General features: G+C 38.4%; 1 protein-coding gene across 1 annotated transcript in view; it reads right to left on the reverse strand.

The window, feature by feature from the left end:
* Nucleotides 1–2,061: 2,061 nt before the first annotated feature.
* LIN7A (lin-7 cell polarity scaffold A) overlaps nt 2,062–26,087 on the reverse strand; it is a 47,985-nt gene continuing 23,959 nt past the window's right edge. Inside the window, exons 3-6 of the mRNA XM_087765367.1 lie at nt 13,677–13,748; nt 11,081–11,290; nt 5,405–5,617; nt 2,062–3,797 (exon numbers count right to left, since the gene is read on the reverse strand). Of these exons, the coding sequence (XP_087621493.1) occupies nt 5,405–5,617; nt 11,081–11,290; nt 13,677–13,748 (495 nt within the window). The 3' untranslated portion in view covers nt 2,062–3,797. The remainder of the gene's footprint in view (nt 3,798–5,404; nt 5,618–11,080; nt 11,291–13,676; nt 13,749–26,087) is intronic.

Raw genomic sequence — 26,087 nt, forward strand, 5'->3', positions numbered from 1 at the left:
CAAACATATACCTAAATCTTTTTGCTGGTTCAGAGCACATGACTGCATTCGCTTCATGGACAACCAGGGTGAGCTTGGGTCTGCTTGCAAGACTGTTTGAACACATCCCTAATTTGTCCTGACCTTCTCATGGACAAGCATAATGGGCTGTATTTCCCATCAGACATGTATTGCAGCAGGCAGCACATTCTTGCAAATTGTCCCAGAATACTCTCTGGGTTTGAAACTTGTTTTATTGAGTGCTGGATACGGAAATGGTCTCACTAATGCTTATGCAGGGGCAGTACCACTTCCAGCTGATAATCCTCTGCTTATGTATGGAAGGATCCCCTTAGCTCTTCTAGACACAGTTCTGCATTAGGAGATTGTTTGGTAGGTTTTCTTTCATTATCCCATTTTCAGAAAGATTCAGAAATAATGGCTACTTTCTGAAACAAGTCTCTCATCCCGTAATAAAATACATCTTCTATGAGCATAACAACTATTTTAAAATCTGAAATTATGCTTAAAATCCTGTATTATTTCAAACACAGGCAAACCCATCCTTCTTCTTGCTTAGCATTTTTTTATTCTAGGAACCTGATTTGCTCATGAGATCTTAATTTCATTTAGAACTCTAAAGTCCCTAAAGTCAGTAGATGAATAAAACAGTTTCTTCTCCTGCAAACGTGGCATATAATTTTGTGCCTTCTGCAAGAGTCCCCAAAGGTTCCTAAGTCAGACTGGAAGCTTGGCTGTGATAAATACATAGAAAAGGTACGATGTATAGGACGAAGAGGTCTGCAGTATTATTCACCAGGGAACTGCAGGTAGATTTTTATGTAATTTCTTCCACTCATGGGCATTCATTGACCTTTCATCTATGATTTGTCACTGTAGAAGGAAAAGAGGAAAATGCAACCTGGTGAGCTTTTTGCTTTATCAAGGCCTATGAAATCCTTCAATCCCTTATAAAGTGCCAGTCGGATCAGATGTGACAATCAGAAAAACTACGGCTAGCACAGCAGATCCATCAACTTTAGTAAGTAAACGCCACCAACCCCAAATCTCTATTATTATTGGATCTTACATCTGGATCTTTGGCATAAGTGAACATGATGCAAGAGCTTGTAAAGATCACGTGACACCCCTTTGGTTATTGTAATAAAGAGACGGAAAAGACTTGTTAGATCTCCTACCTCAGTTTGCTGCCAGTGCAGCGAAACATGAGGGAGCCTCAACGGTAAATGTGAGCAATAAAACTCACCAAGTTGACTGAAGGAATATCAATTCAGTGTAGTGAAACAGCAAATGCCAGGAGACCAATCAGTTAAAATACGATGCACAAGTACCTGCAGACCTGCGTGTGGAAAGTGTTCTTCTCGCTGCACTTCTTTTAGGTCCTAATTCAGCAATGTATGTGTGGAAGTGCCTTACTGTGTCAGGACCAAAGACGTTTACATCACAAATGAAAAGACTGTCTAGAACTTAAATGCAGACGATCGATAGGTTTAGGGACACAGATTATTCTGTGATTAAGTGGCTATATGTTTTATTCATCAGTAAGGGGCATGAAAAGTGACCCTTAAAAAGTTATTTCTTCCTGCTTCCACTTCAAATTCATTGACAGTTGTATTTTACTTGTTTTTCTTTCATCTTATTGTTAAATGTTGCCAAAGACTAGAATGTTAATTTTAGTGTGTATAAATAATTTATTGAATAATAATATATGAAAATGAATTTGATATGTTTCTCTATATGAATGACATTCTGTTATTGAAATTTATTAATCAGCACATTCCACTCCATCAAACCTAAATTTTTTGAGGAAGAGGAGGGGAGGAGGTGGAGAGGCCGTTTGGAAAAATGCAGTACAGTGGGCTGACTAAATCTGAATACTTGGTCTCTGGAAATGCAGATATCAGTGTAATTCAAATGATACTGATGAGATACACAACAGTTATATGCAGTCATAATAACAATTTATATACTGTCAATATTAATAGCAGTGCCTGAGAATACAGTTTTAAAATAGGTACGTACAATTTTATTAAGTATAAAAAGACACCGTGCAGAGCACAATACAATATATTTCATCTTTAATTCTGGTAGTTCTCAAACTCCACTGTCTTAATTGATATTGTCACCAACGACCACTGGATAGAATTACTTCTCTGTATAAAATGAGGCTTCTCTGGATGAATTCATGCTGTTTGGTTTTAAAAATACAGTAATTTCCTTTCAATGGCTACTTACACTAATCAAACACTGTCAAGACTGTTGGCTAGCCTGCATTTGGTTTCTAACACATGCTATGATACTGCCAATTTCCCCTGTTTTGCTTTGCCTCTCTCTGTTTGAGAATAGATCCTTCAAAACATTAATTATTTCTGACTTTGTTCCAAGTTCACAACCAGAACACTGGTTCAGACCATTTCTACATTCCTCACGTTACTAAACTTTCACTGACATCGGCTGGAGTTTTCAACATGCAAGGACTGTAGGGTTCTCCCCTGAGCTCCTTTTCTCCCCCAGTCTTTTCTCATGAAGCATAGAAGGCATGCTGAAAATGGTTATTTTTTAGAATCTGGGGGTTCCATTTTCTTATTTTCTTGAAAGTAGATGACATTCATAGCCTTCCAGCTTTGACTATTTTCTTTGGAAAAGCAGACATGTAAACTTAAGAACTTAGTTATATATTTTGTTTGCACATTCCAATTTGGTTTGATTAAAAAAAAAAAGCCAGAACTCTAACTTCAAATTGATTTAAATTATAATGTGAGAGTCTTAAAAGAAACAACTTACACTTCCTCCTCTCTAAAATATATTGACATTAGACTGGAAAATAAATTAAAGAATACAGAAAAGTTGAGATTATGCTATCACAGTAATATCTGCCAAACAAAGCTTGGTCTTTTGCTAACATTAGCTTACTACATTTGCAACACATGCTAAGCAAAGACCCTACTTCTCTAACAGGTACATTCAGACAATATATATTTTATGGAATAAATATATAATATATCCAGTTATAGATTTCTGAATAGTAACTATAATAGATACAAGCAATACTTACGTTTAAAAATACAGTTCTAGGATTCCCTAACTTTACTACTAATAAAATTAAAATTGACCTAAAACTTTCTCACTCTGTTGATGCATAATAAAATATATGGAAACACCAAGAGTAAAAAGCCAATTGCTTCTACAAATGGAATACTTTATAAATATAGTAAATTGCTATTTCCAGAGGGAAAATTGAAAATTATAAACAGGAAGTTAGGTTAAAACAGCTCTACAATATATAGTACAAAGTGGCTATGAAGCGTGATGTATGAGTTTGATGTCTGTGGCAAAATTTTGAACTGATGTAGTTGTTCATTTCTGGAGACAACTGTAAAGAAAGATTCTGTCCCCAAAAGCAGCCAATCTTGATCTCCTTAAAACAAAACTTTCAGTGACTAGAGAAAGCCAACAGACCAATTTGTCAGACTAAGGAGTGCAAGATTAGATCAAACAGAATTATTTGGAAGCCCTGGACTTCTCTGTTTCATAGGGTTTACCTATCATGCTGTTCTCATTAGGAATAGAGTCACAGAAGTACTATGTATCTGTGACTGCGGTGTGCTGAAAAGCCTTATCATGAAGGTACCTTCCCTATGACTGTCTTAACTACATAATTCTTATACTGCACGTTCTCCAGATGAATTCTGTTTTGTGTTCCTGTAGTTGTTTCCTTTTGCTGGAATACTGAAGTACAGCTCTGGTTGCTTGATTACTGAACTCTTGATCGAGGCTTTTTTTTTCTTGAGAATAACCTAGAATTAAAGAAACACATTTCTCAGAGCAAGCACAAGGAATAGAGGAATTAAGTTGATGGCTGTCTCTGTCTGCCTTTCTTCCCTTTCAGTTTAAAGAAAAAATTAAAATCAGTAAAAATACCTTACTTGCTAATCAAAAGATTTAAGTAACTGAAAAAATGAAAAACTTCATGTGAGGCTGTGCCATTGGTATGTTAGTCTCCTGTAATGGCCCTATTTTATGCAGAAACATAAAACTTACTTCAGAAAATACTACTGTTTATACCTCCTGCCTGAGCTGAGGCCCTGAGGTGGGATTCAGATCCCACTTGGAGCCTTTGTTTGCATGAACAAAGCTGGAATTCTGGTGGTCACAAGACAGGGGGTCTACAAGGTGGGCTTTTTTCCCCTAAATATCTACAGAGGCCAGTGTCAACATCAATAACAATGAAACCATCAGTGGGAGCTTCAGTTTCTGACCATTTGGGGGCTTTCTGAGTCACTTGTAGACTCTTACTGGTACAAACATCCTGTTCCGGGAACACCTGGTATGAGATGTGGAGGATTGGGATGGAAGTCATTGGGACATTCTTCCTACTTGATTTCATTTGGGCAAATGGAGCATATCTATAAATGTATTCATGTCACAAACTCACTGATTTCAGAAAAACTGCATATATGGAGAATCTCTGTACCTCACATGCCATGTGTTTTGACTACACTGGGAAACATGCAAGCCTCTCGGAAGCTATTGTAATATTGAATGTCAGTCAAGAGTGAATGAAATACTGCCTATCAAACTGGAGATGGTAAGTAAGCACTTGTGGGTTCCCTGCAGAGGAACCAGAGAGTGAAGTTTGGGTTCCCTGTAGCAGGGAAGGGACTAGGAAGGCTTTTCTTCACGTACCAGCAGCAAATTTCGATCTTCTGTTGCAGAGTGGTAACTATTTGAAAATACATTAAACTGTGTCTAAATGTGGTAGCATATTCTTACTTGTCACAAATGCTCTGGCTTTTAATTAAAAAGTGTTCCCAGGAACTACAGACTTCTTGTGCAGTCTTGCTTGCAGGTAAGCCAGAGCTGCATAGTGGCTGTTGATCTTGGGGTTATTAGTTGGAAATTGGCTCCACAATTTATTAGGGCCTTTCACCTGTTTTCAAAATACTGGGACAGACCACATGGAAATGTACCAAAGAATGAGCTCTGATCACCCTCCCTGCAGTATGTGCTTGCCCGGGCCCCAGGGGCACTGCCAGCCCTGACCCTCCCTCCACCCTGTCCCTGGCCCAGGACCCCATGTCAGTCCCCTGGGCCATCAGCCCCTGCCCCAGTGATGCTCCAGCAGGGCTGGTCTCCAGCTCCCCTGCCCTGCCCAGCCATGGGCCCCACTGAGCTGGGCCCACCCGCAGGCCCAGCCTGGCCTTAGACAGTCGCCATCCCCAGGGAGGTGCCCGACACCTGGGGCTGGGACTGTGCCGGTGCCCCCGGCTGCCCTGCTCCTGGCTGGGGCTGGGATGGGCCCCGGCGTCAGGTCCTGCCCTGACGGACGCCTGGACTCCGTGAGCTGCTGGCCCAGGCGGGGTGCCGTCAGTGGGCTTTAGGGAAGACCAATGAATCCTCTCACCTACGACATATGGTTTTGCTGTGTATTTTGCTGCTGTTGCTGCTGCTGGATGAGCAATTGCTGCTGTTGCCGGCGCCGGGCTGTTCTCAGTTTTTCGAAGCGAGCCTCCATCTCCTCCAGCACCTTGGGAGTGTAGCGTACCACCAGCTTGACGCTGTCCTTAGCCGCCTTCAGCAGCTCCACCGCCTTCTCGTGGTGTTCTCCTTCCACACTCTGGGAGCAGGGAAAACGGATTTAATAACAAAAATACTGCTTTGATCTAGTGCTCTGTCCTCTTTTTTGATACGGAAAGGTTGTTGGGGTTTTAGGAAGTTTCCACACCTTACATTTTTCAAGGGACCATTAAGGGAAAGTGTTGAGTTAAGTGAGATTTATGCACTGCTGGGAATGTATTAATTTTCATATTTTAAATAACCCAAATCTGTTTTAGGTGGCATTACAAACCTAATTTCTGATCCGTGTGAAAAGGAGGGGAAATACTCAACAAGCTTTATGCAAACAAAAATGTTAAAAAACCCCAAACCCTGCAGTAAAAACCCAAACAGTCTGTTTGCAAGGTACAAAAATAAATATTTAAATGTCAGTAAGAAATGAAGAAATTGCAAGTTTGAAATCACAATTCCCTTCTTATACTCTGGCCCTGTTTGGATCCCACAGGGAACAACATGTGGTGATTAAGCAGTCGCTGAGCTGCAGGCGAAGGAGCATGCCTGCTGCTCCCGGGGACAAGCTGCGTCTTAGTTAATGGCATTGCTCACACGTTTAACATTGATGCGATATAGGTTCTCTATTGGAAATAAACTAGTCTTTATCTGGTTAGTTGTAAGCAATCAAACACTAACAACTGAAACATTGCAAATTCTTGCTGAAGTATTTTCCCTTTCTGTCTGGAAAATGGTTTACAGTAAGATGATATCTGCTGTGAAATCAAAAGTAGTCCCAAAGGGGCTCAAGCTCTGATTTCTATGCTAGCATTGTTTAAAACAGTAAATTTCCAAAAGGGGGAGGTGACTCGGCTGTGAAAAGAGTATTTAATTTCTACCATTAAGTGGACTGACCAGAGTGCTTTTCAGGCATGTGGATTGTTCCACACCTTAAGAGAAAGGGAGAAGTTTTCTAATGGTGTATGATTGCCCATGTGTGTTGTAGGATGTATTCCAACAAACAAAAGTATGTCTGCACAGAAAAAAGAAGACCGCACAACTGAGATCTTCACATGGATTTTAGACCACTTAAAAAATAAGTAATTTTCTTCCCACATAAAAGAAATCAAAGTTTTACTACATGCTGTGTCTTAAAACACTTATGTATACCATGCTATTTAAAATGAAACTATACCCATAGGCTTCCAAAGAGAAGCAGCAGCATTCAAAATATTTGAAGTTCAATTCATGCTAAAAGAATAACTTAGCATCGTTATAGCAACTGTCAGAAGAAAATTCTTTCTATTTTCATCTCTCCTATTTGACTAAGTAGCATTGTGCAACAACAGTGAATAAGAATTACTTCTGCTGTGGCACACTATGAGCTAGAAATAACGGTTTAAAAGTTTCAAAAAGCAGACACAATACACTTCTACATAAGTAATATAAACAATACAATTCAAGCTTATTGCCTTGCTATTTGTCTGTCTTCTCCTGTTAAATATCCTTCAACATATTAATACAAATAAATATTTCATGTCTGGGTCAACTGACTGGACTCAAGAGTTTCTACAGAAATGTTAAGATGCTTCAAAAATATTAATGCAACTTAGAGAAATAATGAATGTCATTTCAGGTGCTGAAGTGATTACCAGAAACAGAGAAAACCTTGAAGTAAATAGACATTTGACCATTGAAATAAATGACTTCATGTTTTTGAACTGTATGTTCATTAAATTCCTCCCGTAGGTCTCCTATTCAAAGGTCTTCAAGAAAATTCATGGTCTGTGATGACCAGATTTGTTAGAAATTGTGATTGGGATAAATTTGCTGAGCAAGCACCGCTACCCAAAACTAATATGGAGAAAAATGAGTTTCCTTACAAATATTTGAAAAAGAGGAAATTGTTGTTGCATAAGAAACAGGGAATGTATCGAATGCTCCAAAGAGAGCTAAAATAAAAAGCTATAGATGCACAGGGTGCTTTGTGAAATTGCTTTAATAAACAAGTTACAGATACAAATTAAAACCTCTTCCCCGTGTCCCCTACCCCATAACTGCTCAATGTTAGAAGAGGTGACCATAACTAACACATACTATAACTAGCTATCTTTTATAACTCATTGCTTTGTGACTGGCTTTGATACTGGCTTTTGGAAACACAGTTCTCACCTTAAGAGGAACTGTAAAAAATTTGGCATTGTTTTATATTTCATTTTTTGCGTGTGAATCGTGGTCAGTATGACATGGCATGGACATTCAGAGGAAACAACAGCGTATGAAGTGTTGTTGCGATCAGTTTTGCTGTGGAACAGTATGAGCTTAGAACAGGCTATGAACAAAAATTGTAAGCTCCCAAGCTACACGAAGAAGCTAAAATATTCATTTGCTTTCAAAGAGTTGGATGGTTCTAACTGACATCAATAAGCATTTGTATCTGTTCTATAGGGGAATAACAAGATGGTGTACTTTAATACTTCATACAACTTAGTAGACTGTATTTAATTCATGATTGCCTGTTTTCTTTCCCATTTGCCTCCAGCCTTGTTCTTCCAGTTTACAGCCAGTATTTTCTAATTAGAAATGAAGGGTTTGACTCTGTTGCTATCCAGGTCAATGGAAAACTCCCATTGACTTGAATACTAATGATACAGAATTAAGTCTAAAGCTCTGAACCATAACCAAAGACGGGAAAATAACAAAGGCAAAGTAAAAGATAGTGCTGCTTAATACGAATCTTAGTCTCCAAACGTACCTAACTCAGGTCTTAACAACTACAGTTTTCAGCTGCTGTTAATATGATTGCTATACTTGCTCTTAACGTCTTCATTCCTGCTTGCACTCATATTTCCAAGGCATTACAAGTGCTTCACCTGCATAGCAGTAGCTGCACAACTTAAATAGCAGAGCCCCTTGGAGTAGGGAAAAGAGCTTATACCACCAAAGAACGTTGTTTTGCTGTTTGAATTCTTCCGCCTCTGCAAACCTTGGAGGCTGGGCTGGCGAAGGACTCCTGCTGGTATCGGTCATGCCTGTACAAGGAATTTTGCTGACTGGATTACACCAGCTGGGGACATTGCGAGGATCTGACACTCATGTTACTGTTGAACTGCCTACCAAACATGGGATTTAATAGATTTGTTTTGGAATGTATATCTTTATTTAATATATAATTTTAGATTACATATATTTATATATACTTAATAATATATTAATAATTATTTATATATACTTAATAATATATATTTATGTATTTACTATCTATAAATATATATATATTTCCCTTATTGCATTGACAGATTGCATCAAAAAAAGGGACGCAAAATAATGTAGAAACAAGAACAGATCAAAGGACTGCAGATATGGTGTGGGGAAACACCAACCATTACTGTATCCAGCCTCACAGACTTGTCATAAATGTAAAAGAAAAAAATCCCACTCTCTTGCAGACAAAAAAGAGAATCTGATTGTTACCCCAGAAGCTGAGAAACTGAGAAGAATATTTCTATTAGACATCTGTGAGAAAATGCTTGGGTGAGAAATTAGCCATTATAAATCTATTTTGTATCCCTTTCTGTATCTGACTCACACCAGGTATCTGACAAATGCAGAATCTTTGCCAGATATGAACAGCCACCAGCAAGTGCCTTTGCTGAACCATCTGCAGGGCTTATTGCTTTCAATTTCCTTTACTTTTAGGGGGTGTGGGACAAAAGTATGTAACAAAATCCCCAGCATAATGAGAAAACACTTTTTTTAACATCCGGTGAAACAGCTCAAGGAACAGTCATCCCAGTCATGCTGGGATAACAAATCTGGATTCTGAACACACAGCTCTAATTTTATGTTGATAATTATAAAGTTGGATAACCACCAACTTCTGAGCACAAACAAGTTACAGATATTTTATTTTCATTTCATGTTCCACTGCTGAGCCGTCTGTTGAATTGTACATACTGTATATTATTTGCTTTTCTCCAGCTAAATTGAGAGAAGCACAGAGTGAACTAGTCCCAGTGAACAATGTTAAATTTGGACGTTTTTCCTCTTGTCTCAAGCTGTCTGCAAACAAATTACCACTTCTATAATTTTTGCCTTTTTACGAATTATACTGTATGGGCTTAGTTCAGCCCAAGATTGGTGTATGAACAGTTGCTCATAGGCATTATTTCAAGTATGCAACTGCAATTCAAACTTCAAAGTCTGTTGTTTAGACTCTGAATGCAAAAATATTTCTGTTGCATCTCAGAATCAACTTTCTCATGTGCCTACATGCAATTGGGAATTTTATATTGTGTTTTTTTGCTATGTTAGCTTAATATATATTCTAGAGCACATTCATGAAATTTTCTGAACAGAGTATCATGAAATAGAGGTGCCGACAGTCAAATTCAATATATCTTGACATCTGAAGGTTCATCACTTTCCTCCCCAGTATTTGCCTAGACACTGTTGACAGTAAAAGGATTTTTCAAGAACCATCCATCAATTAGTGAATATGAACTCTTTTTATCTGTCTTTTTATTCACCTGTTGAAAGAAGTTCTGAACAACAACAAAATTATTTGATCTACTTCCAATGAGTGAAGTTCAGGCAATCTACTTATTAAATGTTCACTTGATTTCTTTTTCCCCGAGACTAAATAATCTTTTCAGTGGCTTTTCTTTTTCTGTTTTGTATCTTTTCTTTCTCATTGTGTACAGGAGCAAGTGAGCTTCCAGACCTTCTCTACCCTTTCAGTAGTTTACATTCCCTTGTAAAAGGGAACAAAAAGCAAAATGCAAGGCAGAATTTGACCCATATCATGTAGGCAGAGCCTTATTTTCCTCTCTATTCCAAGAGCCCTTTTATTTTTACCTCCATACTGACACTCACAGTGAAACTACTGCAAAACACTCCACCCTGAAGTATTGACTTGCATGGAAAATGACTATGTAAACAATGCACCTTTTTACTGAAAATACATGCTCCCTGTACGTGTTTGTTTGTACAGCTGATTTCTCTGACAAAGATATCACAGCTGGATGAATGCCACTGAAAGAAATCTGGAATGTACCTTCCATTGCAAATCAGCACCAAATGTGCTTACCAAATTTCTTTTCATTTTATGTGTTCAAATGCTCTGAAGGTCACAAGGCTGCACAAATGCCACTGAGGCATCACTGTGCTTGAAAAGGGCTGTGTGCCTCAGAGGCTACGAAGTGCAAGAACGACAAAGCCTGTTATTACGCTTTTACTACAAAAGGAATTTGCAGAATTATCAATTAAGAAAGACATAGCTTCCTTGTAAACTGAGCATGTGGTGTGGATTTAAAATGAAGCTCTTCAAGCACCCTGCATTACAACAGAAATTGTAGTGGCACAAAGTTGTCGGCGCAGCTTTGCCTCACTGCACCACAAATGCACACTGAAGGTCCCTCACAGAGCTAATTCTTTTTGTTTCATACGGCTGCATTTTAAATCATGGTATTAGAACAGCTGTGAAAAATGAAAATCCAGATGAAAATGAAAGCTCTATCAAATTTCCACATACCACTCCATTAACCGAAAGCAGCTGGTCCCCCCGTTTGAGCCCTCCATGCCTTTCTGCCACTCCTCCAGGAATGATGCGAGAAATATAAATAGGTGAATTTTGTTCCTTTCCTCCCATGACATTAAAGCCCAGGCCTTCATCAGTCTTTGGCAGCTCCACCACTCGCGGGTGTGAATGGCCTTCGCTTGCAGCAAAAGCAGCAACTGTTGCCTGGAAGAAAAAAAGCGAGTGATTTGGCTATGTAGGGAGAACACTGATATACACTCTGTTGTTCATTTGCAGGAAGAATTCATTCCTGTGAAAACATTTCAGTATCTTACTCTGACTTTTTCTGATTATCTGAAAGCATTTTAAAAATATTAAGAAGTTCCATGCCAATGCTTTTGAAATAAAGGAATAAGCAGAGGAATAGAGAGTTTAGGTAACTTGTCAAAGATAACGGAGAAAGTTAGCAGCAGAGCCAGAAGTAGGCACCAGGAAGCCTGACTGCGTGGTGGCGAACGCTTAGGATCACTAGGACATTTCTTCTTTGCCTTTTCACAGGGACAAAATTTATTACTGTGGGATAAGATAATGTGATCTCTACTGTATTCCTAGTTGAAATAAAGTGGATGAACTGAATTGTTAACTCTCTGCTCTGCTTTCAGAGGTACAGAATTATTTATTTTATTCTTCAGGCACCGAAAAATATCCTAAAAGGATACCCTTATTTTAAAAAGTTTAATTTATAATCTTTATGAAATCTTGCAAACTAAATAACTCCTGGAACAGTAATATGAGCTTTTATAATATAATTGGATCAAAACTTTTATTGAAAAATTAAATCTTAAGACAATGGATTTATAAATCAATTAGAAAAATCCTAGATTGTTAATTATACTCTAGCAAAAAAAACCCCATGTAACAAACTGTAAAGCTTGCATCCATAAAAATATTACATCTTATACTTCATTTTTCACTACAAGTATTTTCCCACTTATAGATCTTAGTAAATCATTAAATAAACATTACGAAAAACTTTTATCCTTTTCAACATGTGTTTGTAGTCCAAACTGCTCGAACAGTTCTGCATTACGCTAATGTTTTTTGAGCATCCTAGTAATGCTTATGCTTAATAGAAGCTAGTGGATGATGTGACATAATGGATCATTCTCAGTTACATGTTTTTGCACATGCAGACCTTGTCATCATGCATACATTTCATGTAAGACATGAATGCACTAGGAGAATGCAATGCAGACAGCCCAGAAATAACCAGGAAATATTGCGATATTGAAACATTGCTCTGTAACCCTGCTGTTCTATATGAGTAAGAAATGAGAATGGCAAACACTAATTGGATTTCTCCCCGTTTACTATACAACATAGCAATAATTTCTATGTTTAGCTGCAGTGTAGACAAATCAGGATTTCATATACACATTTCTCTATATAGAACCATAGACCTTACAAATTTACATTGCCTATTAACTTTCTACTAGAAGAAGGTTAAAATCAGAAGAACATCCTACAGAAAAGAACGTTCTTTTTAGTAAGGAAAATACACTGCAACTTAGTGTATATTAGGTTATTTGCTGGTTACTATACAGCTTGCTTCTCTAAAATACTGTAGAAATCATTTTGTAACACACTCCCAACCTTCATCTTCTGATACAGCTTTAAATTAAAACCTCTTCAAGATAAATACATAATGGTAAGATCTTAGGTCCATTAGGATTTCAGGGAGTTTTGTCACTAACTTCACAGGAGTGGGACCATAAAGAAATATCTCTGAAAAAGACTGGCTTTTGCAGATTTACCTATTTTGCATAGTAGCTGCTCTACCACCCAGAAGATAGTGTTGAGTACAAAATGATAATGGGAAAAAGCAAGCCATGGTGGATCTCCCTGTTTGGAAGCACCTGTCTTTGTGCATGTTATGAAAACACAGAGCATATTTCATACTGGCACACAGAATGGGTTCTTTCATGGTTGTGTGAATTCTCTTAGAAAATTATCATTTTTGTAGTAGCAGTAATATAGCTGTCATCGTCTAAGGATATGAGAAAGGCAGGTCCACACGGACAAAGAGACGATACATTTTACTAAAACAGGTCATGCATCAGAAAAAATGGGCTTGCATTTGGCTGTGGAGTCTCTTGATCAGGCCATTTTTGTCACTGTTCACCCTTACCACTTGCTCAGTACCTACAGTTCCATTAGTTAAAAGGGGAATTTTGACTGTTTAGTTTCTATCTCCCAAATCATTGTGTCCTCTCTGGATGAGCTGTATGGGAAAATAGTCCATTAAAATATTGGTTGTTGCAGGCAGACTTCTACAGAATGAACCAGTAGATTTGCTTTTGCAAAGCAACTTTTCAAAAAGCATCAAATTCCATAAAATCATTCTCTTTTCTTAAGCTACAGAAGCAGCATAAAGGTTGAAATTTTCCATTATGATTGTTACCTGGGAAGTAGCACTGGTTCTAGACTCTGGGCTGCCACTGATGTCTAAATTTTCTTACAGTGTACACACGAATACCTGAAACACACACGCGCACAGTCAATTACTAGGTCACTTTGGTAACATGTATTTAAACAGTTGCACGTATCCTACCTTTGCAGTGGCCCTGGCTCGGAATTCGGGGCAGCCATTAACAGTTATGGTTTCATGCATGTATTGATACACCTAAAATGTTTATGAAAATAAAATGAAATTAATTATAGAAGCAAAACAAGGACTTTATATCAACCCAGACAGGACAGTCCCTTTCCCTCATAAGACTATGTTTCATTAATGCTGTATTCATTCAATCACATAGTCAAGTGTCCGCTAAACTTGTGCATGCTTAGGTTTACAGAGGATATCTATCTGTGTTTCTCATGACAGTTTGCAAACTTAACTGTACATCTTCCAACACGATTCCCTTCCCATCTCTAGCATGTCATTTCCCAAAACCAGGACAGTTAGGTTCTATGTTAGCAAAAATTGGTGTCTCCAGGCAACTGATTTGAATGCAAATAATCTGAACTGATTTGAGTGGTGTCTAAGCCTCCAACAATGGCTTCTTTGTTCTCTGAACTTTCCTGTGAACTAAAGATTTAGGAGACTGATGTTAAAAAAATATGTAAGTTGCTCAGCAAAGATGCTGAAGAATGTAAGTGAAAATTAAATTTTGGAGAAAGGTCACAGTACTGGTTTCCATCAACCATAGCTAGGAATGGCAAAAAGGGCTGGTGGTATCGTAGATCGGACATGGACAATGGGCAAGATTATCATTTGGGAAAGAACTGTACATTCACAAAAATGGCATAAAACCAATGTTGCCAATATGTACAACTTTCTGTCTGTTGTTTTTTTCTGGTATACACTCTTGGTCCACTTTCTCTGGTCCTTAACTCTCCCTTTTAAACACCTCCAGTAAGGAGAAAGGAAAAGGTCCTCTCACACTGCCTTTGTTCTCTAGATTTGTCACATTCTTAGGTGAAAAATATTAAAAAATGCCATGATACTAGCCAGTTATTTTGAAAGAAAACTTAAAAAACAGAAATATTTATATATAATATATGGATATTTTTTTGAAAGACAAAGGTGAATGCAAACAAACAAACAAAACATTTTATTTAATTTTCTTATAAAACCATGAAACCTAAAAAAATGTTCCTATATGCCACTGATTTACTCTGGGCATTTTCTTGACCTCCTTCATCAGGAATTTTGTCTTTTCATGTGCTTTATGGCTCAGGCTGCATTCCTCAGAGAGAACCTTTGCTGGTAAGGTATGTTAGCTTTTACAGCAATCTCTTTCTTAGGGTCCCTGAGGAGTGCAGATTCAATCGTACTTTCCAAAATATATTTACCTTTCACCGATTTGGTGATACTTTAGCAGGAGTGCCAAAACTTCCCTCTTTGGTAATGTAAATATTACTTTGGTAGAGAAGGTGTCAGATCCTGTACTTAACTGACCTATAAACAACGGCTTGTCCCATTGGGAGGTAAAACTTGCCCGTCCCCCTGTCCTGCTGACTCGTTATGTAGTATCGTAATGATATATCTCTCTCCACTGAGCCTCCTGTTACAAAACTTACACACCAACGAACATATTGCTACAAACATCTAAACAGAATTAAGATGTGTGGCTCACTTCTGATCTCAGTGGACAGACATAGTGGTAATCAAACACTCTTGAGTGTAAAATGTTTGGGATGACTGATCCGCAAACCTTTTTTGAGGGATATCATACACAAGGGAATGGCAAAAAAGGAAAGGAGATAACAAATGCGATCCATTTAGAGATCTAAAATATGCTAAACACTTTCAAAGTACAGCAAAAAGATCATTTGTCTTGACTATTGTCAGCACATAAGTCATCCTAGGACTTAATTCAGAAAAACTTGGGCCAGTGAAGAAAACTGAGACAAGGGCAGCACGCTGAGAAGTTTCCTCCTTTCTCCATTTGAAATGAAATCTTGCTTCCATTGGTGAAATTGACATTGACCTCAACAGAGGCCAAGATTTTGCCCTTAATTTTAAAACTATGGAAAAAGAAAGCTCTTTTATAGCCTCTAAAGGATCTCTGGTGTGTTCTAGCTTGTACTGTATGATTCCATCATAAAAATGGGTTGAGTCTACATACCCAGCATTATCCTGAACAGATCAGTTCAATGTTTATTGTATTATGGCATAGGACATATTCTTATATAAGAACAACTACTACATTATATAAGAAGAATGCTGTGTAATTGCAGTAATGAATCATTAAATACTTGTTACTTCAAAAACCATACTGTACTGAACCACTGATAATGGTGCATTTTCTTGACATCTGCAGGTTCCCCTTCATCTTAAAGCAGGAGAGCAGATTGTACATACCGTTCTTGCTTGCATAGCTATAAATGCTGTGCCTGGCTATAATGTCTAAAAGCATATATTTGATTACACAACTATTATGACATTAAATTGTTTTTAAAACAGGTCACAATATTTCAGATATAGGAAGAGTTACTAAGAAGTTCTTTAAAATATTCATTACTAAGGTAGAATATCACAAAGGTGAGCTGATAATGATACATTCATCTGATTATTTGCTAGGTTTGATATCTTACAACTCCATATTGTCTGCATCCTACCAGTATCTAGCTGGTAGGCTTCATAATATCCAATATCCTTGTAACTGATTTGTAGACTGTGAAAGAACAAACTCACTAGTGTGTGATTAAACTAGTATTTTAAAAAAGAACCAACCGACTCAAAAACTTGGGAAAAATATGATCAACAATGTCATATAATCCTTGGGTTCATTTGTAAATTCTCAATGATAACAGATTTTAAATGGTGTTCTACAAAGAGTTATCAGTGATCATAATATCTATAGCACAGTTCTTAGGAAAAGAAGTCTTGCATGTCAAAACTCACTCTCTATAAGCAACAGATGTGACCAGTCTTGAATATCTGCTTGAGGCATTTGTAAATCTAATTCTCCTATTTGACTGTTACATAATGTTTAATGTAATTTAAGAAGGATAAAACATACACCTGCATAACTTTCTTATTATTAAGTCAGTTTAATAACCAAACTGTACCTGTTCCACCAAGCCCCTTAAACTCTTAGTACAGTTCAGATCTAATCATTGCTCATTCTAGCAATGCACGAAAAAGCACACTGAAATCCATAAATAATTGTTTGCCTGTAGCCACACTAACCCCTTTATCTACGCTGTTCTCAGCACCACCTTAGCCATGATTTGTGCACAACGAATCCATTCTGCTGCCTCTTCTATGTACACAGAACAGAAAAACTGAAAATCTCTTTGTTCTCAAACTAAATAAGGTGGCATTCAAATCCTCCTGGAGTGGAATATAGCTTCTTGTTCAATCCATTGTATATGACAAGTAATTGAAATGGTTTTATAAAATCTTTCCTTTCAGTGCCTACTATTGTCTGACGTACATCTGATTACATTTTTAACATATAGCGATTCTCCTGAATCTAACGATGTCATTCTTAAGATGTCCTTATAAGATCTTCTGCAGATTTTCTTATTTGGACAAAATATCACTCAGTACAGAAGATGACAAAGGTGCAGAATTTAATTATAAGCATTTGAAAAGCTCCTTTAGGATATTTACTAAAGAAGTCTTTTAAAACAGTGACCACTGTTGACCATGACAGATGAATCATTTTGAAAGACATCATTGTGTAATGATGAATGAGTTGAAGAAAGACCATTAACATATTACAGAATCGCAGACTGGTTGAGGTTGGAAGGGACCTCTGGAGGGCATCTCGTCCAACCCCCTTGCTCAAGCAGGGCCACCTAGAGCCAGTTGCCCAGGACAGTATCTAGACAGTTGCTATATGTTACTAATTTGAAAAAGAGCTGCATATCTATTTTTGTATGTACAGCTATTTCTTTTTACACTGTCTAAAAGACTACATGGGTGTTTAGAAATAGTATTTGCTGACAGACTCCGTACACAGTCTGATGGTCTAGTGCCTAGGGAAAAGAGTTTCCACAATTCATTAATAAATTACAGGTGAAATGTCAATGTTTCAAGACGCAAAGCTGCAGCTGTAAGTTAAATGGTAATGTTTCAGATAATTTTCCCCCACAGCAATTTCTACCAAGATTGTCAGTGTCTGTACGCTGAACGTTCATTGGGCAAAAGCATGCTGCAGACAGGGGGTTGTTCACAGAGCTCTCATTTGTGCTGTGGAGCTAGACGTACTCCGCTTTGTTTTCTCTTTCCTGCGGTGCAGAGAATACAACACTCTCATCAAGAAATACTCCTGAATGAATGAATATAAATCTCAGACTTTTTCAGCTTTTGCAGGCAGTCTCCTCGGACACCATAATCTAAAGTTATTCTCCCACAGTACTCAAAAAATACAAGAAGAGTGAGGGAGGAAAATTACAACTAAAAAATCTGAACTTGGAGGTGAATCCTCCTTGTACTGTGGCAGCTCTTGCTGGCACAGAGAAATGTACATTTTATTACTTCTCCCAGCAGGAGCTGTAGAGTCAGATGCAGGAGGTATTATTGTAATGATGACGGTCCTCATCCCCACACATTCAGCTGGGAGGCAAAGCAGCTGGTTTAGCATTACTGAAGCATGGGAAGGGGGACTGCCTTACAGGTACTTTAGGAGGTAGCTTCTTAACAAAAATTACTCCATACAGACTCATAACAAAGCAGCACGTACTGGGCTGGCCTACTGAAGTCAATGCAAAGCTTTAGGAGGAGGTCCAGGAATAACAGTGCACTTAGCAGCCTGTTTTATAAAGGTGGCTAGAGGCAGCATTCTGTTTACAACCTGAATGATGCAGCATCTTTTCTGCTGAATTCTCAGAGTTACAATGTAATTAAACAGGTTTCGTTCCATTAACATCAATAAGAGGTATTCAATGCTTCATCCCCTGATAAAATATTATGTAATTCTAAGTGCAACTGTACCTACAATAATGATGCTCAACTGACTTTAGGACAACTTGGTCTGAACATCAGAAGGGAAGAGGCATGAGGCAGAAATCATTTTACAGCAATGAACAAGTGTTCAAAAAAACCCACAAACAAAACGCAAGACAGAGTACATTGCTACTCAGACCTGTGAAGTAGCAGGCCCAGCTAAACTTTTCTGAGATTTGTAAGTGAGGAAGTAACCTTTTTGGGGGTTTCTTAGCACATGAGGTAACATATGTAAGAAGCAGTAATCAGCTGTGTTTCCACAGTGCCTGCAGTATGATAACATATAAAAAGACATAAAACTCTTCCTTCAAGAAGTCACAACCTACTTAAGTGCCATAGGCAAGCAGGTTAAAGGGTGGAATGAAGAAGCAACCTGCAAAGAGATTGATAAACAATGTTTAACACATATATTGGCATCATCCGGGTTTAGTTTCTTTAGTTCGTCTGCCATATTTTTTATTGCTTCAATGTAGAAGATAATTGTATATCTATTTTTGGAAGAAATCTTTCAAGGAATGGAAGACAGGAACCTGACAGACAGTACAGAGGGGAGAGGTATTGTGAGAATAACCAGTGCAAGGAAGACATAATTGGTTTCATTGCATTTATGTAGTCCTGTCAATGGAACAGTATACATGTGTGCACCCTTGCAGAACTGAGGCTAAGCTATAAAAGAGAAATTGTTATTTACTTACACGTCAGTATGATGCTTCTGCCATCAACTATGCTGAATCCCTGTCTTCCTAATTGTCTTCATATGTTGGAAAGGATGAAGTAAATATTTCTCCTTTCTAAGATGTCAAGTGGAAAGGAATATCTCAATCAGTCTTTTACCATGGTGAGAAGAGCTCATGTCTGTGTGTATGTGCTTTATTCAGCATAGCTGCTGGCCTCTCTCCTCCCCTCTTCCCAAAATCTGCAGCTGATTCTCAGACCTTCAGCCTCCTTCTGACCTAAGAGGTGAGACCCACCTATCACCTCATTTGGTGTGCGTGGACCAGCCCTTCGGGTAGGAGGATGACAGGGAGAAGTTACAGTGCAAAGGTGCACTGGAGAGCTGCTGACCTCCACTGCGGTGCCTGTGAATGCCTTGTTTCTGAGGGGAAACTTCCACCTGCAGCACAAACCAGTTGTGTCTTTTTTTCCCCGTCTACTTTGTTTTCATCATTTTTACCTCTTCACATTTTGTTTGGCATTTTTTCCTTCCCCTTCTTGCCTGCATTTTCCATTCTTAATCCAATACATTTATGTCTGTGGAGGGGAATGCATTGGTTTGTATGCCTGGACAGGCTCCCCCAGAGCTGTACTTCAGCACTCAATTCAGATCATACCTCTACCACATCAGTGGGTAAGGAAGTTTTAAAGGCTACAAAGATCAGGAGGGACTCTGGTCACCTTTAACCTCTTGTACACCATAAACCATGGAATCCCATCTGATAATTTCTGCACCAATCATAATTTTCACTTGAACTACAGAGTCTTTAGAAAGGTGTGTGAATTTCAAGCCTCCAGCGTGTTTAGGAAATTGGTCAACTGGTTAACAGCATTTCCATTAAAAATGGATTATTTCTAAGCTAAATTTGTCCAATTTCAAGTTATAACTGCTGGATGTAATTGGGTCTTTTTCATTTCTTTCAGTAATCTTTCCTTTTTCTCCACTGGAAGTATTTGTAAGTCTTTGTCTCATTTTGGATATTGACGCCCTTTATGACCGGTTTGTTGAGATTTCAAACAGTATTTACGTTTCTACAAAATAACGCACAAACCGGTCTAATCGTCCATTTAAGGTGACACCTGAACAGATGAGGACATAAAAGAAGGGCAACAAGTCAAACACAACCAAAAGCCTATGTAAGCAGCGTGGAGGTATGCAGCTTACCAGACCACCCTTCCTCTTTCATAATGACTTTTTACCTCTGTAACCTTACTCAAGCTCAAAACCAATGTAGCGGAGTGCTTCCATTTAGCCACAAACCATGGTAGCTCAATGAAAATGGAAAATCTCTAGTGATGGTGTGTTTAGTTTTGTATCTCTTGAATATCAAGTGGAATTTCTGGGTTTGTGCCTGTGTTCCGCTTTTTAAAATCATCTCATGTGATAAGCATGCTCAGGAAAGCATGGCTACATAATAAAAGCATGTTTTTTCCACCAGAGCTACAGCCTCTAGCTAAGATACTGTACTAAACACAGTCATACACCATAGTCTAGAAGACAGTAGTTCCATGGGGAAGTTGAAAGCAGGCTGATTTTCTTTTCTATCTATCAAGTTGACTTAAAAAAAAAGAAGTTAACATTGTTTTTTCATTGTGTTAATAGGTACTTTGATCTTCGGTAGTTAATTAAAAAAATGGGGAAGGGACTATTCTGGATGACTGAAGAGAAAGAGAACTTGAGAAGACTGTCTTTCTAAATCATAGTCCTTGTGAGGGACATTGACAACCTCAGAAAACCACTGGCTGTGGAAGAACACCATGGATGCCATGTATACATGCCACAACTTCAAAGTTACAATAAACTTAGATTCTTCTTAAACAAGATTGATTGAGCAAATGAATCACCAAGGCCCATTTTGTTATAGGCCTACACCACGTGTTTGATTAATCCCGACAGAAGCAGAATTAGGCAGTCTCCCACCCATGTTCACAGTGTATACTGTACATCATCTTCATTCTGTCCCTGAGAGCAAGCTGACAAAAGGTTCTCTTTTGTCAATGTCAAAAGGACAAGCTGATGGATGCCTGTGAGTACAGTGAGGTTGAAATGGTTGAAAAGTACCTTTGAGAGCAAGGCATGTGATCTATTACAGGGCTTACTGGAAGTACCAAAAAGTCTGTATTACATAAGTTATTTCCTGCAGCTACTGAATTTGGACAACTCATAGAAAAAGCTGCTCTGTGACAACTACTCTGTATTAATGAGCTATTTATATCTGACAGAATGTGGTCATTCAAGGTTGCTGGCATTCTGAATATTTTTACATGATAAGCTTTCATTAGCTTGTGAGCAGTTACATGTTTGCACCAGGAAAACTGTTGGTGTCTATTTTTAAAACCAAACATCTGTATCATTTTCACAATTGTCATAACAATCACTTTCCATGAAGTAACACTGCATGGATGTTGCCACATGCACTAGGGATGCTAACCCGTTAAAAAGCTCAAACCTGTAAATGCAACTCATTCTGGTTTAATAACCTGAGGAGATGAGACAGTTTTAATTTCAGAACATGTGGAAGAAATATTATGAATGTTGGCCTTTACATTTTCATAGAGGATATTTTATGTAAAAGTTTCCTTCTTTGTGGGGTGGGGGTTATGGAGGAAACTAGGTCAGTTTTAGCAAAGTGACGATCCAAATCTTGATGCATTATTAAGGTGTCCTTAGGCAGTAGGAAAAAACCAGCACAGGCCTGAAACATTGTTAAAAATAAATTAAGTGTAATCACCGTAAGGGTTTAATATTTTAATTTAGGGTGGAATACTTTATGGAGGCTCCAGTTAAAATGCCAAAGTATTACTTGCTCTGGCATTTTTTGTGTGGAAAAGAGTGGTGCTCACTCTGCTCTGACAGTATCACTGTGGCTGTCTGAAAGCTGAACCAAGTTTTGGTCCCTGAGTTCTTGCCATATGAGGCTGTGCCTGTCCAAGAAACAACCCAACAGGGGTTACAGGCTGGGGCCAGAATCTCCTTCCTCCCTTCTGTGCGAGCAGAAGAACATAGCAGATGTACCAGGAAATGCATGCTGTCACATCCTCTGCACATATTGGATGAGTCAGTTGAAACACTCCTGGTGTTGCTGTTAGGACACACAAGACCTCTGTGTGCCCCCTCTTCTTCCCTCCAATGTTGATTCTGTCTGGAAACATCACTCTGACACTGTAAAGTCAATAGGAAGTTGCTTGGCACCCTCTCAAGAATAATGAAAAATAGACTTTTATTTGCAAATAGATATTACTTACACTAGGAACAATAAAAATATCATTGGGTCATTTAGTTTATTTCATGTCCCTTACACACTGTTCTATACTCTGCTCTAAGTCAATGGCAACTATGATCTGGCATCTTTGAAGACAATATTACAGGCGTCTCAGAAATTGTATGCTTCGCAGTCACGGAACTTAAGCAAAATACTGTCCTGAAAGTCTCTTTTACTGCTTCTACTGCAATATACTGGGATCAAAAGAAATAGCAACATGGTTGATTCAAATCATAGAGTCATAGAATCATAGAATGCTTTGGGATGGAAGGGACCTTTAAAGGTCATCTAGTCCATCCCCCCTGCAACTGGAAGGGACATCTACATCTAGATCAGGTTGCTCAGAGCCCCATCCAGCCTGACCTTGAATGTTTCCAAGGATGGGGCATCTACCACCTCTGTGGTCAACCCATTCCAGTGCTTCACCACCCTCGTTGTAAAAAATTTCTTCCTTATATCTAGTCTAATTAGTTAATTCCCTTAAGACCACTTGGAATTCATAGCTCATAATCTACAACTCCCTCTCTTAGACCTCACTGCCAGTTACTTTTGAGTTCAAATATATGCCAAGCATTAATAAACACTAATTTCCTCCACTTTATCAGTAAGTCTGTATATGCTGTTGGGGGTCTTGTATGCAAGAGCCATATTCCAAACATCAGCAGCTTTGGCAAAACCTTGCGAAAATCAGCACCTGGATGAAACATGACATAACCTGAGCCCGTCATGCAAGTTCATCTCAAGTGTTCCTATTGAGCTGAGAAAGCAAGGAAAAGGAAGGAAACTGCTGATGTTTCTTGTTTGAAATACCAACAAAAATGTAGCTAAAGTGAATTTCTATTCTTTTCTTTTCTGAAGGCACAATTAAAAAATGGAGATCGAACAGCATTTCTCAGGAGTCTCATCAGTGACTTCAGTTACGCAGAAGCAGAGAGATACTGAGGCTCCATCAAGGCAGAAACAGTGGTGCTGTGGCTTCTAACAACCTGTCAGCATAAATATTCCTCAGTAGTTCACCTTGCTGCTGATTTCTCTCAAGAGGAAGAAGCAGGCTTGAGATGAACTGCAGCAGAGGCTATTCTGTTTATCCTTAAGGGTTTTATATAATCAAATATGATACTGCAGCAATAAACTAAAATGATAATGTGAGGAAAACAAAAAGATGCTTAGGTGCATCGCCCATGTTCTACTGGCGTCACCTTCTGCAGCACATGCAACTGCAGCCGTGGGCAGAACTAAGAACATCACCTGAGCACCACTCACAAGAGAATTTTAGTAAATAGGGTACAGCAATCCAGATAAACTGTGATATGAACAAGATATGTCATTGCTTTGATTCTATACATTGCAGGACTCTTGCAGCACTAAAATATTTATCTTCTGTGAAAGGCGCAACTACGCAAGCAGAGCGCAAATGTGAGTAGATATATAGCCATCAGCCGACTCTGAAAATTGATCTTTAATCAAAGCCAATGGGAGAAAGCACTGATTAAAGACCAGTGACATGGTCTGGCCCCCAATTCTGGGGTACTACATCTGTGAAATCAATGTATTTAGCCCTAGGCAGCTAAAAAAAAAGTGACAACAGCAGCTGTTTTAAATCTCCTGCAGTGAAATCATGGAAGTCGTAGGGACTTAGTAATTGCACAGAGGCTTAATAATGCCTTCTCCCAGATAATGCTCGGACAGCTTGGTAAATTCATATAATTCCCATTAATGAAGGCCATCTGCTGAGTGACAAGGTAATCATTCCAAAAGTTCTCATTCATGCCATCCAGGGCTTGCAAGCAACAGAGCAATGTTTCCATCATTTACAGTAAAGTGGTAAATGAAACTTCATTGTTTTTCAAAATCTGCATAATTTCTGGTTACATTCACTCTAAAAAATAGCACATATTTGAACACAGTAGAGTAATTTAAAAAAAAAAATTCTGTGTTTACTGCTAACAAGCCTTTTTGCTGAACTTTCTAAATACCTAATACAGCATGGTGGCAAGACAAAGAGCAGGCAGCCCATCTTCTGAAATTTGATTTTTTTTCTGCCCTAATTTACATACATTACAAATCCTTCTCTCAACTCATCATTATAGATACAGTACTTGTAACCAGAAGAGGGAAAGCAAAACTCTGTAAAACATGAAAATATTACTGCTTTGCCATACCATCATCTTTGAATGAAGCTAAGTAATGCCCTTTCCAAACAGTGATGGAGGTATTGATTAGTGGAAGTTTTTATCATTATTTTATGTGGTATTTCAGTGCTGGGACACTGGTAATGGAAAAGGGATGGAAAGGTACAGCAGAATATTCTTGCAAATGCTACACAGCCCCGGAATTCAGGTAAGCTGTACCGGTTCAACTGACATTATAATCCACTCCAATACCTAAAAAAAGATAAAATACTGAAACTTTACAACTAGCATACAGGAATGCAAATTTTAATGAAAATGTACAAATCAATCAATGCATAAGCATGTGAACATCTAAACGAATTTGGTCAATTTGCACAGTTCTGTATTTGCTGCCTCATGAGTGCTACTGCTAAATCAATGGTGCAATAATTCTGAATAAGCTATCTGGAATAGCAGAACAAGGTATAACAAGGTATCAGATTAGCCTAAGGAGAATTTAGCTTCCAAGCCAGTCTAATGGAACATCATGCTAATATAACCATACTGCTTTTATGACCTGAGCTACAAATCTGAGCTGATAAATCTCGCTTGCTTTACTCATATGAGTTGTCCTATTGCCCTTTTGTTTACTAATTGCCTTATTAGTAAGTCCAACACACCACTTTTGTTTAATCCTGACCAACACCTCCGTTTGCATGGGTAAATGTGACAGTAGGGGACTTCAGATGTCAGGCTTCCTACTGAGCCTTAATCACAGTTCTGTGCTGTGAATTATAGCAGTAAATCTTCTCGATACATATATTTTTTTTTCTGAAGTTGCATCTTGTAATTTAGAAACTTCAAAAGCTGGGCTTGCCCTGTGGAGATGAGAGACTGACTGGAATTGTATTTGTCCTCCTGTTACAAATATTCAACTCCCAGTGCAAAGAAAGAGTAACACAGGGCAGGATTTGAACTCTGGGGTTGCCCTTGGTGCCAACCAAGACAGTTTGGCCTGGTGAACCTCTGTTTTTACAGGGAATGTGATTCATCAGGCAGAAAACAACAGAACTCTGCTTTCAGAGGCTAGGTCTGGGAGATGGAGGAACAGCATTATATTGCAAATTGAACAAACAAATCTTGAGATTCTTGAAACACAACGAAACCAGGACTTTAAATGACTCCTACATTAAAATCCTAAATGAATAATTTTCATAAAAAAATTAATGAGAAGTTTCACCTGAGTCCAGCTAATACCCAGATTGTTATAACTAGTGCAGACCCTTAAAATGGAGTATACCACCGTACTGGGATATCTGAAGTGAACAGCTAAGGGTTCCAGCCAGCCTCCTGCTGTCACACACTGCATCGCAGTAAAGTAATGAGCACAGTATCACCACACTCAGCTTTCACCACCCAGCAGCCTTCTTCTGGTTCCCTAATATTTGCAAAGACATATATCAGGGTTAATA

This window comes from Nipponia nippon, unplaced genomic scaffold, assembly GCF_047370975.1.
Source record: "Nipponia nippon isolate SJK-2023a ecotype South Korea unplaced genomic scaffold, ASM4737097v1 scaffold_3, whole genome shotgun sequence".
Lineage (NCBI taxonomy): Eukaryota > Metazoa > Chordata > Aves > Pelecaniformes > Threskiornithidae > Nipponia > Nipponia nippon.